Source organism: Thermobia domestica, chromosome 9 (assembly GCF_964235325.1).
Source record: "Thermobia domestica chromosome 9, izTheDome1.hap1.1, whole genome shotgun sequence".
Lineage (NCBI taxonomy): Eukaryota > Metazoa > Arthropoda > Insecta > Zygentoma > Lepismatidae > Thermobia > Thermobia domestica.
In genome coordinates, this window is record NC_137462.1 from 12825941 (window position 1) to 12841031 (window position 15091).

General features: G+C 30.1%; 1 protein-coding gene across 3 annotated transcripts in view; it reads left to right on the plus strand.

The window, feature by feature from the left end:
* Positions 1–15091, plus strand: part of Rbp6 (RNA-binding protein 6) — a 1467626-nt gene that overhangs the window by 1344693 nt on the left and 107842 nt on the right. Inside the window, exon 12 of one of the 3 annotated variants that reach the window (XM_081770620.1) lies at positions 4767–6371. The exons of the other annotated variants lie outside the window; for them this stretch is intronic. Coding sequence (XP_081626746.1) covers positions 4767–4843 — 77 coding nt within the window. The 3' untranslated portion in view covers positions 4844–6371. Of the gene's footprint in view, positions 1–4766; positions 6372–15091 lie in introns of those variants that run through there. 3 annotated transcript variants of the gene reach the window in all.

Consider the following 15091-nt stretch of genomic DNA (forward strand, 5'->3'; position numbering starts at 1 on the left):
CATTTCTTATATGAAGCACACATTCTCCACAGGGGAGACTTACTTTATATATTAGTTCTTGCTTTTCTACAATAGAATGTCCTAGTGTTTTCTGTTCTAGTCTTACCTATTGGGACACGTAATAACACTTCTGAAATTAATTCTGGACAATCAATTTTTACTGTTTAATAATTTATGTATGAACAACAAATCCAAAAGCCATCTCCTTTTTTGCTAATGTTTGAAAACTAGAATTCGTTACTAAGTCTTCATAGAGGACATACGTTGGGTAGAAACCGGTTTTCTTGTATGCAAACATTTTTAAAAGTTTTGAACTGGTTATTTTCTATTGCATCAGGGTATTTAGTGATATTTGGTGTCCAAACAGTACAACAGTATTCTTATTTTGCGCCAAAAAAAATATTGTATTTTTATAATTGAATCGAGACGTACGGGTTTCTTCAGTAATTATTAGTGACTTTCGTAAAAGCTTTGCAAAGCCTATATTAAAACAAAGCAAGTAATGTTTTTTTAAAGTTCTGTATAGTGATCGCAATGAGTCGTGAAGCTTGACCTAGATCCACCAATTTTAGGACGCAATAGAACGCGAGAGTGTGTCCCAATTGTCAGCCCCTATGCATGACATTTTGGCAATGTCGTCTCTCACGCTATACGGACAACACATCTCCTGAGGGTTCAGTGTTGGATTACCGCTAAGTTTTGTGTTATTTATTTTTGTCTTTGTTGTCGTTGTTTTATATTATACTATTATTATTGTTATCTTTCAATTCGAATTATTGTTAGTGTTTGTGTTATAGTTCTTTAAGCGCTCTGTTTTGATTCTCGTTCTCCATATCTTCCAAGTTTGACAACATTGTTGATGCATTTCTGCTGTTATACGTTTTCTCAAGTGTACACTCGGAAGGCAGCGCTACGAATCGTACCGAATTCTTCCGATGGATCACTTGTGAGATAGAGCAACTCTATGATCGGTGTAGAGCCCAGGCTTTACGAGTCGTCGCGGTTGCTGTAGTATAAAATAATTTTAAAGATTAGGCAGTTTTTTTTTTTTTTTTTTGCGAGTATTCAAAATAACGTGCTTGTGAAGATTTCTACAATTAATATATTATGTTTTTAATAAGAATATATAAATTGGTACATTTTGCCGAAAATCATGTACCTGTGTTCACTGTTGCACATATGTATTTGTTCAAGTGAAACACGGTTCTCGTTCTATGTGGCTTCGATGTGTGAATGATGAGTGCACCAGGCAAAAATATGAGAGTTTTATTCAAGTCTTCTCAAATTTCAATTATATCATCTTCAAAAAATTTTCTGCTATTCTATTATTACTATCTACTACAAATGTGCTATACATATCTTACGTTTTCTTCGTTTTGCACTGCATTCCCTAATACAAGTTGACTTGTTTTTGAGGTTGAAAAAAAAATTATTAAATAAAATGAAGTTCGTTTTTAACTTCATATATTTGAGCGCTTGTTTTTAACTTAAGAAAAAAAAAACGTATTTCAATTAAAATGAAAAACCACACTCAAACACAACAACGTATATTTTTGATCTCCTGCCTATATATAAATATATTTTTTATCACCCTTGTCATTGGGTGAAATTCGTCCACTTAAGAAGAAGGGGAAGATCGTATGTTTTGTTGGAGAGAGAGAGAGTTGTAAAAGTGTTTCTATAAAATTAAAAAAAAATGTTGTACAGAATTAAATTTGCTCAGACATCTTCCCCTCCTACTTTATTTTTTAACTTGTATTTTTTGAAAAAAAATCTGAACTTGTATTCAGATGTCCTCACTTACATTCCTTCCATCACATGACATTTTATGCCACAAAATCATTTGTTTAATCCTGTTTATAAATTGTTATTAACTTGTTTTCGCACACATTGATCGTATATATATTATATAATATAAATATGCATGTATTTTTTTGCTTCTCCTAAACAAACAAAAAAGAGGAAAATAATAAAAATAATCTTATTGCAGTTCTTTTATAAATAACTAAATAAATAAAATAAAATATTTATAAAATACACTTCACAATAATATACGCTTTTAAATCTTTGCTCTGCTTTTCTTATTATAACGATTTTTTTATTATTGCGCATCAAAATATTATATGATATTTTTGCATATTTCTTGATATGATCTCGATATTATGATATTATACATATATAATAATAATATACACTATCACAAATTAACGAATTTTAATTTTTTCGGTACATCTAATTGTGCATATGTATTTACATATAATAATGTATGTGTAATTTATCGTGTGTGTAATTACTATAAATATTGAAAACTACACATACGTAAAATTATTTTTTTTCAGTATTTGTATATTTTTTGAAGCTCTGCAAATACATACCGGTATTTGGAAATGAGCAATTTTATTCGATTGCGAAACGTATTAGCATTTTTTTTTGTTTGTTACAAATAGCGGCGGCGTGTTTGCATTTATTTGTGTGTGTGTGTGTATGTGTGTGTGGATGTTGTACTTATGTGAGCTCGTATGTTGCTTAAAATTTTGTTGCATAGTTGCCATATGTATAGTACATTATATATAGTTATACATATATATATATATAGGGTTATATCATATGTAGTTGTATACATATATATAGAAATATATTTAACTGTTTAGAATCCTTATCCTTTAGCAAACTCCTTTAACCTGTTGTAGAGGCCGTAATACGAAGTGTAAATGTGTGTGTGTATATAAACATAAATTTGTGTTAGAATGGAAGTGACAGTTGCGTCACCAACCTAAAACAGTGATTTTTAAATATATATAATAATGCTAAAAAAAAGTCTGTACTATGTAATCATTTGAATAAAGTAACGTTGTAGTATATCTTCAAAGAAATAACCTATCTTGACAAAGTATTACTAATATTATAAAGAATGTTATTTGGATAACAGTAATAAATAGGTAGCATAAATATAGATTAAAGTCATAAACTGTGAACATCAGTTAACAATACAATCCAAATCTTCGTGGTCAGTATTATTCATAATTTAAATAAAATTTCATGAATAGATGCATAGTAGAAGAAAAAGAGCTTTGAGTGATATTAGTGCGTGTGACACATGGACTATATATTGATTATTGTGCAATAAATTTCCAGAATGGAGTTTAAAATAGAAAAATATTGGGTGTAATAGGGAAGAAATTAAACACCTGTCTTCTGTCCGATTATGTCTGTAAGCAAAAGTGTAGAATATCATAAGAGAAATATAGGAGTTAGAGGGAGTATGAATCTTCAAGAAACAAGACCATGACGGATTCATTTCAAAGCACTTAAGGAAAAAAAGTTCGTAATTTATCATAAAACGTGATCTTCTATTTAAAAATCTTACATGTTAATTTTCCTTGTGTTTAGAGCTGACATTTTGTGTTTTTCTCTATCTATATTAGAAGTACATTTACTACCACTGCTATTCTGTATTATGCTTTTCCTCCAACATTTTCATTCGTAATGAGTTATCACAATTCCAGATAACGTGTCGTGGCATGTCGTGAAATTTTTTTTGAATGCTGGGTTGATTTTATATACATACACATCTAGCTACGATTATTCAATATAGTTATGAAAACTTTGTTTCAATCCATCTCCATTCAGAATAACCGCTTCTCATATATAAGTGTGTGCCTTTTTCATTCTCCATTGTGCCTGTTTTTGTACTTCTTTGTTCACAAGATTCCATACACACCATAAAGTACTTACTTTTTATAAATTCATATATTTTTAATTCCAATGCCTTCATACCTATTATCATTCGTCATGTTTGCATGTGTACATTTATGTGTGTTTTAAAAAGTATATTCTGCCCTGTGTCGCGTCCTTTGTTGATTTATATTCTCTGAAATTACCACAATGTGTGTGTGCAAAACTACCTTGTGAAAAGTTTAAGCAGTAATCTTCGGTTACTAGAAATTCCTCAATTTTGCAAGAAATCATGTGTTATTTTCAAACTTTACTGACTGTCTCGAATGCTCAAAGCTTTTATAAGATAAAAACATATTAAACATTAAATCTTTAATTATAAAATCAATCTATTATTATCGTTTACATATTTCACATATTCTGTCCGTCAATTTTCGCTTAGAAACATAATACTTTACATTTAAACTGTGGTATAGTAATCAAAATGCTACAGTTAATGCATCTAAAGAATTATCATATAGTATTCAATTTGACATTAATGCATTGCACTACATATACAACATTCGTTATGATAAATTTTCCTGGTATTTAAAACAGCTAAGTCAAAAAAAAAAACAATGTGACTGGAATCGAAAAAAAAATATTGCAGTCAATTACAGTAAATTAAATAGAGAAATAACATTTATAATTCCTACAGTTCTAAATCTGATGGAAACCTCTATGTAAGCCAATAAAATTTCACGCAAAGGAACCTTTCCATATCCTTTCTGGTTATAGGCCTGATTTATTTCGTACAAAATGTTGATAAAGATATCAAACGTACAAAATTTACAGTTATTCTTGCCTTAACGTTATTTACATCGGATGCTTCCGAAATTTTCATAATTTTATATCTTCAAACGGAATAACAAACACAAAGTATCAATTATATTCGTGAGTTATTGACATTCTTTGTTTCGCCTATGTACTTTCCTTTCCTATATTTTAAATTAGCATTTATTTTTTAAAGAAAGAATACAACTTTGAAGTAACATAGAGAATTTCGTTTAAAAAAACTCTGATTTATCTTTATTTATTTATTTTTTTCTTAGGTATGATGGGGGTAATACCTGATAACAGGTTACTTCTTGGTGAATATGTTAATGTGAATCTTGTGGGACATTCATGAAAAGTGACTGAAAAAAATGTGTTGTTCTTTTTTAATGTATATACACACAGCTGTTATTCTAAACAAAGAACAAGAAATCAAATTTTAAACAGAATATATAAATATATATACAGTATATGTTATGTGTTTATATGCGTATTGTGTGTGTATTTACAAGAAACTGTTAAAAGTTTATTTGTGGTTACGTAAAAAAAAAGAATTTTACGAAATGCGGAGATGATAATAGTCAAAAAAAAGTGCATAGCGCCAAGTGCCAGTATTATATTTATGTTCCAATAATGGAATTTAAAGAAAGACAGTATTCTCCTTGAAAGATAAAAGTACCAAGGACCTAGTGTGTTATAAATTTAATATATATATATATATATTATCACCAAATTTGATACAAAATACCAGTTTATTTTTAAAACAAAATCGGCCTGTATTTTCCACCTATCTACTTTCCTTTATCTAACCGTTTATTAGGTATTTGCGCTTCTATATACTTTAAAGAATGGTAGTATGGACTATTGATAAGGTAGTTCTCTGGTTTATACTAGGGATAGCATTATACAGAGCAATAGTTTGTATGTAATAGTTTTAAGAATGGCTTTTAGTGTTAGTGAATAGAATTATTTCTTTATTTCTTTAAAATTTATTGCTCTAGTCGGAACTAATGATTAGTATAATTTGTAGTGTTTTATGTATGTGAATTTTGCTTTTGTAGTAAGGTTATTCTGGAGTTCTATTTTATTTTTTGTCTATATTATAGTCGTTACTTCTATAGGTCGTAGCAGTAATAGTGGTGTACTTTCTCCGCCGTCAGTAATCTAGCTTAAAAAATTCAGAAACAAATATATATACTTTTGTAGCTTTTTTAACGTCAAAGTTTTAAATTTGGCGAAAAAAGCATTTGTTGTAGTTTTGTTAATAAAATTTGATTAAAATCTATTTTCATTCCGCTTACTTGTTTCCGATTTGTATACTTATTCAAGTGATTTTATGAAAAGTATTACTTTCATCGCAAATTGAAGACGATTATTGTCATTTGTTTGTATTAAATTGGTTAATTGATAACGAAATTAAGATTCCTGTTCACAGATGCATGGCCTGGAAACGGTTAATGTTTTTTATACTAAAGAATCTTGTTTGAATAACATTATTTTTTTTAAAAAAAAAGAACTAGTTCGTTATATTATAAACAGGAGGTCCGCTTACAGAGGCTGCGAGAAACCATGAATGGCAATGTTTATTATTTTTTATACTTAATATTTCGTACCAGTTAAAGTTTCAGTAATCTTGTGATTATCACATGCTCGTTTCAAATCTTATGTACCTTCATATTTTTAATCTGTATTATTAATAACTCGTCGTGAAACTTCGTTATACATAAGAACATTAAAGGAAAAAACTAACCAACTAAGTTGGAATTTAGGAATTACTCTAAAGCTCGAATTAGTATAAATAAAGTATTTCGGTAGATTTGTTTTTGCCTTGTGAGTTTTGGTGAAAATATCAGTGCATCTTACTTGACATTTCAGTTTTTTTTTTTTAAATCAAACTGTTAATTGGATCACAATGTTTACATGGTACTCTGAGATATTTCAAACGTGAGAGTCATCTCAGCAAAGTTTCTATTACATCCTTTGTGTCTGTTGGAAAATAAGGGGAATATACTATTTATTTCCCGTTTTAATACGATACATTCCCTTAAAACCAATTTCGTTATTTTAAATTAATTATTAATTCCATAGTTTCATGTTTTTTAAATTTCAAAGATTTCGTTGTTGGGCATGATGTTGAAAATTGCGAAACAGAAGTTTGTGTAACCTAATATTTACCAGGATTTCGTTACTACATGACGAAGAAATCAGTTGGCCATATAATATAATATATATATAAAAAAGACAAAATATTAGTAAAGATTGTTGATATTACGTGTATAAAATAGACATAGGTTCATGAGTAAGAATGAACGTTTGTAAGTATTCGTGTGCAATATAATACCACTTAAAAATACGTACAAATAAGATGATAATAGTATAACGACACGTGTGTTAAAAACGAAGGGAAAACATTGTCAATTGATATATATAAATTGAGTAAAGGATTATTGGATTATATATACACATTTGGAACTGCTTCAGACAAATCGTCAACCTGCTAGTGTCGCTGTATATCCATTGTGAAGAAAATTATATATAATATATAATATATCAATGAATAAAACTGACATTGTTGAAAGTCACTCATACGAATGACTGTATATACATGTATACATATTTCAGAAGGTTATGTATCCAATGTTATGAAAGACTATGTGCATCATGAATGAGTATGTGAATATGTATATTATTTATTGTTTAATTGAAAAATGGAGTTGGTTATGGAAATTCCTGGTGTGTAACAGATAAAAATCACGATAAAAAATAAAAAAATATTAAACAATAGATAAGTCTTTTTTGGTTGGAACAATATAGAATTAGTTTTTCAAAGAGAATATATCACATCGCCTTACTATATCATTGGAAACATGCCTTAATCTTTCTGACAGAAAATTTTTATGTGGTTAAGCTAGGTCGTTATGTTGTCTGTTACGTGATTAATATTCTTGGAGATGTTAGTGACCTATTTCTCTAAAAATTTACTCTAATGTGTTCATAGGTAACGGTCACTGATTTCTGTTGAAATTCATTAAAGCAGAAATGAATTATTTATTGGAAACATATCTTTGTCTTCTTCAATCATATATTTTCTTTCATGTTTTTTTTTTTACATAGTGCAGGTTGAGACAGGGCATTCGCGCAAGAAATAAAATCTAGTTCGTTTGTATTGTACGTAGTACAGTATCTACAATATTGAGATACTGTGTAGCACAATGTTGCAATACCTTCTGATACAAATTATGAAGTTAATAACAAAAATACCGCTTGAGAAGTTTTAGTATAGCTTTCTTCTTTTAACAGATATTGTTACTTGTTTTAATACAGAGAACGGTATATTTGAATTAATAAACTTTTTCACGTAAGATTAATAAAATAATTTGTCATGGTGGCGTACACTTTTCTAGCCGATACATAGTTCGAAGATACTATCCTATAATAAAGCGTTGTATACCAACCCCTTGCAAAGACGGCATATCTTACATTTTCATTATGTCCAATTTTCCATTCCAATACATAAATTACAGAATAATAGTGTCGGTCTTTGATCGCTAATAGTATCTAGCAATCGTGAATTGACTACTCACAAAATAAGTATTTCCTTATATGTTCATCCTATCTATAAAGAAGGTAATATATCACAGTTCTAGTTTCAGATTTTTAGCAAATGTAACAGAATGTTTTCCATTACATTATAAATATACCATTATCGAAATTTAAACTTTCCTATTCTTATAGATGTATATATGTATGCTCTATATTAAACAGCTCGCAACTCCTGATATCGATATCACAATCAAAAATCTGTACAAGGGAACGTACTTGACATAAATGGAACTGTTGTCTTCAGCGAATATTTAAACTTGAAGCAGGCACTACGCAGACCAAACTAGAATATAAAATTCTTATTGCCTAAACCAAGTAGATGAAAGGATGTAGTGATTATGTACATTTCTTAGAGAAAAACCGAAAAATAAGGCATGTTTGCACGGTAGCGACCAAGTAACCAACCCATCCAGTACTCTGTGTTGCACTTCTAGAAAAAAATATTCGAATTTTTTTCTATTAATATACGGCAGATCTAGATATAGATTATGTATAAGTAAAAGTAATTATATTACGCAACAAAAACTTCAGACATGTTTATCATTTACTGAACCTAATCAAAGAGACCTATATTAACTTTACTATATTTAATAACTACATTTCATATTATATTGTGATAATATTAGGTGTATGTAAGATTAGTCTATCATTAACTCTTACTAAATCGAGAACAGTCAGTAGAAATTAGAAACTACTTAGGTAGTTTGTTGTTTAGTAGTTGTAAACACATACATATTTTTAGTTGATAACCTTTGTGGATAACCCTATACGTATGTGTATATGTGTAATTCGTATTTTCTTTTAGCATAGTTGTAGTACTAACGTTATGGTCAAATATTTGTTCGTGATGATCTACGAAGAGTATTGCAATATAGTAACGCAACGATGTATTTTTGGTATTTAATTTGTCTAAAAATTTACTTTTTAACTTTAAACTTTATCAAGTTTTTCAATTACTGAGGAGGTACGAATTTTCGCCGCAGGAAATTACATATATTTAGCTCCTAATCCTGAGTGATGTGAAGGTAAACTTGTTCGGAGCGAATCCATATATAGATGAAAATCTATCGTCACTAAAAGCCTTGTTTATATGTGCAAAATATTAGATTCTAAAAATACCAATTTATCTAAATATCGCATAATTTAATGTGGAAATCTAATATCAAGGCTGAACTCAATATTTATATAAATAGTTAACTGTTTTTATGCATATCTTTACAATAATGGAAGTAGCGTATTCATTAATATTTACTTTCAACTTTATTTAACTGCTTTTCATTATTCAAAAGTGAAAATTAGGAAGTTCACATTTTATATACATATTTTATAGGGATGTAAATAAGGTGTGCAGGTTTAATGTAGACCTGATACAAGAAGATCTCTTTAAATGTGATATTTCATTAGATTAATATACTTCTCGTAATGAAGAAGGCAAATATATGCAACCTTACATTCGTTAGCGTTAATTTATATAATGGCTAATTATAAATATATTTTTCTTTGAATAAGTCTACTTTGTAGCATAGGTATCGTAGTAGAGTCTTTATATTTGCTCAGATAAGTTAAGCTTAGCTTAGCTTAACGTTGATGAACATAGCTTTGATTTGATAAGCTTGAGTTCGCTTCGGTTAATTAAGTTTACTGGTGATTAGCTTAGATTTAGTTAGTATAACTTCGATTAACGATGAATAGGTTAGCTTAAGTTAGTTCGGTAAGTTTAGGTTGGATCAGGTTAGCTTTGTTTTGGTTAGATAAGTTTCACTTAAGTCAGATAAGCAAGTTTTTTTTTTGACGAAGCTTGCTTTTAATCAAAAGTACTATGTTAATACGTATTTTTTACGCATACGTGAACTTAATTGTGTATGAAATAAGCTAAAGAATGTAGGGTCGTTCTATAAATCGACTAGTAAAGCATTAACAATAGACTTTTTTATAAAATCATAGTTATTATTTTGGTACATGAGCAAAATAAATCTATACGAACACACATTTGAAGAGAAGTTCGATTTTGTGTCATAAATATTAATTCTTTCAGACAGTAATAAATTTGAAGTGTAAGATTACTAATGTTTGGAAGGCCTAAATTAAATCTGCACCTAAAATATTTATATGTATAGATTTTATTTTTAGTAAAGACTCATTTCAGAATAGTTTTGCTTGTATTAATAATAATATTATTTCAAAATTTTACATGACTAAACCTACTAATGCTTGGTACACAGGAACTAATGTCTTTTACTAAGTTATATTGCGGTGGCGTTTTTACAAATTGAAATTTTGATTTATTTTGATTTCTATCAGTGTACTAAATAAGTAGTACAAATCCTAAACATTGAAATTGAAATGCAGTAAAAAATAATACACTACAACTTTTGTACGTACTTTCGAAACGCATTGATATTTATGATTGAAACTTTCTGAAGCATCCGTACAAATACACCTTTAAAATGTAACAGTTTTCCCTAAAGTTGTTTTAGGAAAATTTTGAATAACACAAACTTTAAACAATTTGTTTTACATTTAGATACATGTATGTTAAAAAAGTTGTTTATAATTCATTCAAAATATTTTAGCAAATTCGTTTTATTTTTTATTTAATTAAAATACTAATTTCATATCTGAATGAATTTATAAGTTTTTTTTTTAATTTCAACGTATACATTTCTTAAGTAACGCTTTAACTTTTTGATATATCCGTGGAAAGTTGTCTAGTGGGTATGTAAATATTAAAAATATAAAGATATGCATTACAATGTTTTAGTGAATTTGGTGAACCAAAGAAGAAAAATATATGTTCAAATGAACAATACAGTATAATACGTAAAACTAGGTAACCGTATAGATTTTTTGTAGGATTATATTGTATGTTGTGATTACATTAGTCACGTATTTATAGTTTGTATCTTATGTAGCTTTTATAGTTGCTAGTATATAAAAAGAACGTATATCCTACTTCAATAGTTACGTCGAAGGAAAGTTGAAAGTTGTTTTAGATAAAAACGAAGGTATGCGTCTGATGCCTGCGTTACAAAAAAAAAAGTTTAATATTTATTCACGAAGATTTTCTTCTTTTCAATCAACAGCGATTTATTTATTTTGATTAAGTGTGTCGGTCATTTTGTTGTAGGTCGAGAATTCAGTACCATATTTTGTTCCCAAATGCAAGTAAAATAATATTTACAGTCGTTGTACGTTTAAAATAATATTATGTAATTCTTTATACATGTTAGGAATCCTATTGACAATTTATGTTTTATGTACATAAAGATAATATCGAAGAAATACTCATTTTTAGATGAGAATACCTATCTAATTCGATCATTCATATGTTCGAATGGAATAAAACTTAGAAAAATATCAAATTCAAAATATAGTTTGTACATTTTCCACATTTCTAGTACTTTCTTTGTTTCTCAAAGAATATCCCTTGCTAAGTGTTTTTTGATCATTAGATCAAAGAATCCAATATATTTCAATCAAAGATTTTTGTCTAGGCCTTATATCTGGAGAACAAAATATAGTGTAGCCAAACCCAAACTATTACTTAACTCAGTATGATGTACTTATTTCGCAGAAAATACGAAAACTCGATTTAGGGGCCGTTCAAAAATTTTATGCCCCCCTGATCCAAAAACTAATTATTGGCGAAGATCGCAATCTTTTGATCCGTTTTTAATTTTCCTAAAATTGTTGTTCCTTACAATTTTCAGAATAACATTTTTCATTTCGTGTTCTATAGCCTTCTGATCTCACTTCATTTTCAATCCAATATCTTTAGTAATATGTCATCTCTTGCGTCATGTGTTGAGATTACAGAAATAGTACTGAATGTATGAAATCAGTTAGATTCTTTGAAGAAGGATAATTTTTTTGATCTGTTATATCACACATGTTTAACTTTGTTTGTTACTAAGAAATTACATGTTTTATATTTTTTTTTAAATCATAATTTTGATTAGATTTCAATAATCAATCGAAATATTTTAATATTAAATATGTAAATATGATGTGAAACTTTGCAAGTGAATCAGGGTGTTTCTTTTTTGAAAAAAAAAAAACTTCTAAAGCACTATACGCGTCATACTTTTAGTAACGCAGAAAACATACTCTGCTTCAAACACAACTTATTATTTTTATTTTTGAAGAATACTTTAGTTTATATTGGGCATTCGTAATTATCTTTACACCTTTATTTTACAAGTTCAGTTGAATTATCGTGATGTAACTACTGCAGAAACTATTTTATTTTGCATAAAAATCAACCATCCAATATTTCTATTTTTTCGTTGTTTCTGATTACTTTAGAAAAAAACAACTCATCATATTGTTATACAGAAAGAACGAATATTTGAGTATAGTTAAGGTGTGTTTCAAAGTATATTCACTGTATTGTTTGTGTATGTTCATTGGAATTCATTAATAAGCATATTTGTTTGACACTTATAAGGTTAATATTATATATACATATATATATACTATTGGTATGTTTTAAACAGTTTGCGTGGCATCGAATAAAGGGGCACAATTTCGAATTTTTTTTTTTTTTATCCTACGATGGGGAGTCCGAAAATAAGTTTCTCCAGGCAACTGTGGAGAAAGGTGGGGATGAAAGACCAAAAATAGCATGTAACATTCAAGATCAAACGTGCTTTTATTTTTCCACATAAGTACCACGTACACTGAGACATTTCTCATACTTGTCTATAAGCTTCAAAAACCCTTCCAGGAAAAATTCAGGGCTCTGCATACGGAAGAAGCGTCGACCAGCTTCTGTGACTTCATCATTGCTTCCAAAGCACCTGCTACCGAGACTCTTCTTCAAAGCCGGAAACAGATGGATCGTCACTGGGTGCGAGATCAGGAGTATACGGCGGATGGGCAAAGCCCTCCCACCCAAGAGTTGCAATATGCCCCTCACTAAATTGGCGACACCATCTCCATCAAATTTGTTTCAACATCACATCAGTCCCATAGACTTCTACGAGGCGATTATGGATTTCTGTTCCCGATACACCACGAGTCCATTCATAGTGGACAACCGTTCACACTTCCTTCTTTGACCTCTACGTCAAAAAGCCTTCTCTCCATAGCTACTAGGCTCAGACTGAGAGACTCGTCTCTTGCATTGCGCAGGCGCTGTGACGGTGCCATCTGCAGGATCGCGGGCGGACTTTTGTCCAGGTGCGTTGCGCGTACAACATGTGTCTTGTTCGCTTTACTGGGGAAAACCATTTGGGTTCACTTTCCTGGGGAAAATGAGAGGGGAAATTTATTTTCGGACTCCCCCACGTATTATAAAATTTACTAGATTCAATATTGCTTTCTTAAGGTTTTACTGTAGGTGTGTGCGATTTTTGTCGAGATACTTTATTCGGTTATCGGCTGGAGTAAGTGATATTGAGATCGTTTGTCACACAACATCCTCAGTATAAAAAGGGCACTTAAACCCCAAATAGTCAGTCATTTGAGGTATCTTTCCTTCCTGCAATGTATTTCTTTCCGCCTTATTTTCGGTTTTCGTTGCATAACCATGATACGTGATTAATGAATCCACTCACCACTTGACTAATATACAGTAAATGTAATATACCTCTTTTTTCAGTACGATATTTTATTAAATCTTGTACGAGATATTATGTCTGAGATAACACCACGAAACTGTTGTATCTGTGCGCAATGTTTGTCATTAAAATTTAGTTTTTTTAATTTATTTATTTATTTCTTGATGTTTGAAATATTCTAGATTCCATTCTCCTTGAAATGAATGGAATATTCCTCTTAGTAAAATGGAAACAAGGAAGTGAAGACTTGACTACATTGTATGTGGGCGGATAGAGTATGTTACACGTTCAAAGCGTGAATGTAAAGATTCCATAATATAACGATCTCCTCGCATACTTCACATGCGGAGTAAAGGGTTTACGTGGGTGGGTGTTATCTATTTATGTATGTGGGTGTAAAGATTCGTTCGTATGAGGAAGGAGAGGATGTGTTATTTGTAGCGGTTACGATAACGACAATCATTACTTGTTATTGTTTTGTTCGCTCACACATTTTTATAATAATCTATTTTTGTTCTTAATAATATTAAAAAATGCTTGGATTCTTGTGAACTTCACTTGGATTAACGTAAAAGAACAATTTTGGGTTCCTCCTTCCCTTTTCTTAGATTGTTTTATATTTAAACTGAAAAAAAAAAAGTACTCTGCAAGAAAAGTTAGAAACCGTGAAACTTGGATACTTTCGCCTTGTTTCAAGAGCTCATCGTGGCTAAGCAGTTAACGTACCGCCTTTGACGCGGAGACCCGGGTTCGGTTCCCGACGGGAGCTCATGTGATTCGGGTCTCGCGTTAAGCTATTGGTCCACGTCTCGTATAGCCTCGCTGCTGAACTGGACGCTACACCAATCAACTCAACTCAATTTACCTTGTTTCAAGGATAGTCTTTGTTTTTCATTAATTAAATATGTACATGAAGTTTTTATTAATTAAGATATAGTACTTGAGTTCGATCCCCGGTGGGAGCCGAAAAGTGTTGTCTTTTTACCCGTGTTGCAATGCTGCTTAGTTTCACTCAGCCACTTTAAAATGGGTACTTTTAGCACCTTGGCAATGTAAAGGAAGCCAGATTAATTGTTGATTACATTACCGCCTTGTATGTTAGAAGTCAAGGAAGGATGTAACCTTTGTGTCCAAACACGATCTATGGGCCGTCGTGACCTGTCCTGAAAAGGAAGCGACCTTTCTATTATTATTATTATTATTACTACTATTTTACTTGAGTAGTACATTATTGTTGTATTCGTGTCAAACGAAACACGCCTATTCATCAGAGTTAGTTACATCTCTTATTTTCCCCCGAAATTGACCTTATGATATTATTTTTCGATAAACTGCCCAACAAGATATAACTATCTTCAGATTATCAATCGTGTTATTCTTAAATTGACCGTTAATTATTCAATTCTCAGTTTTAAAGAAATGGTAATGCTAAAACTTCC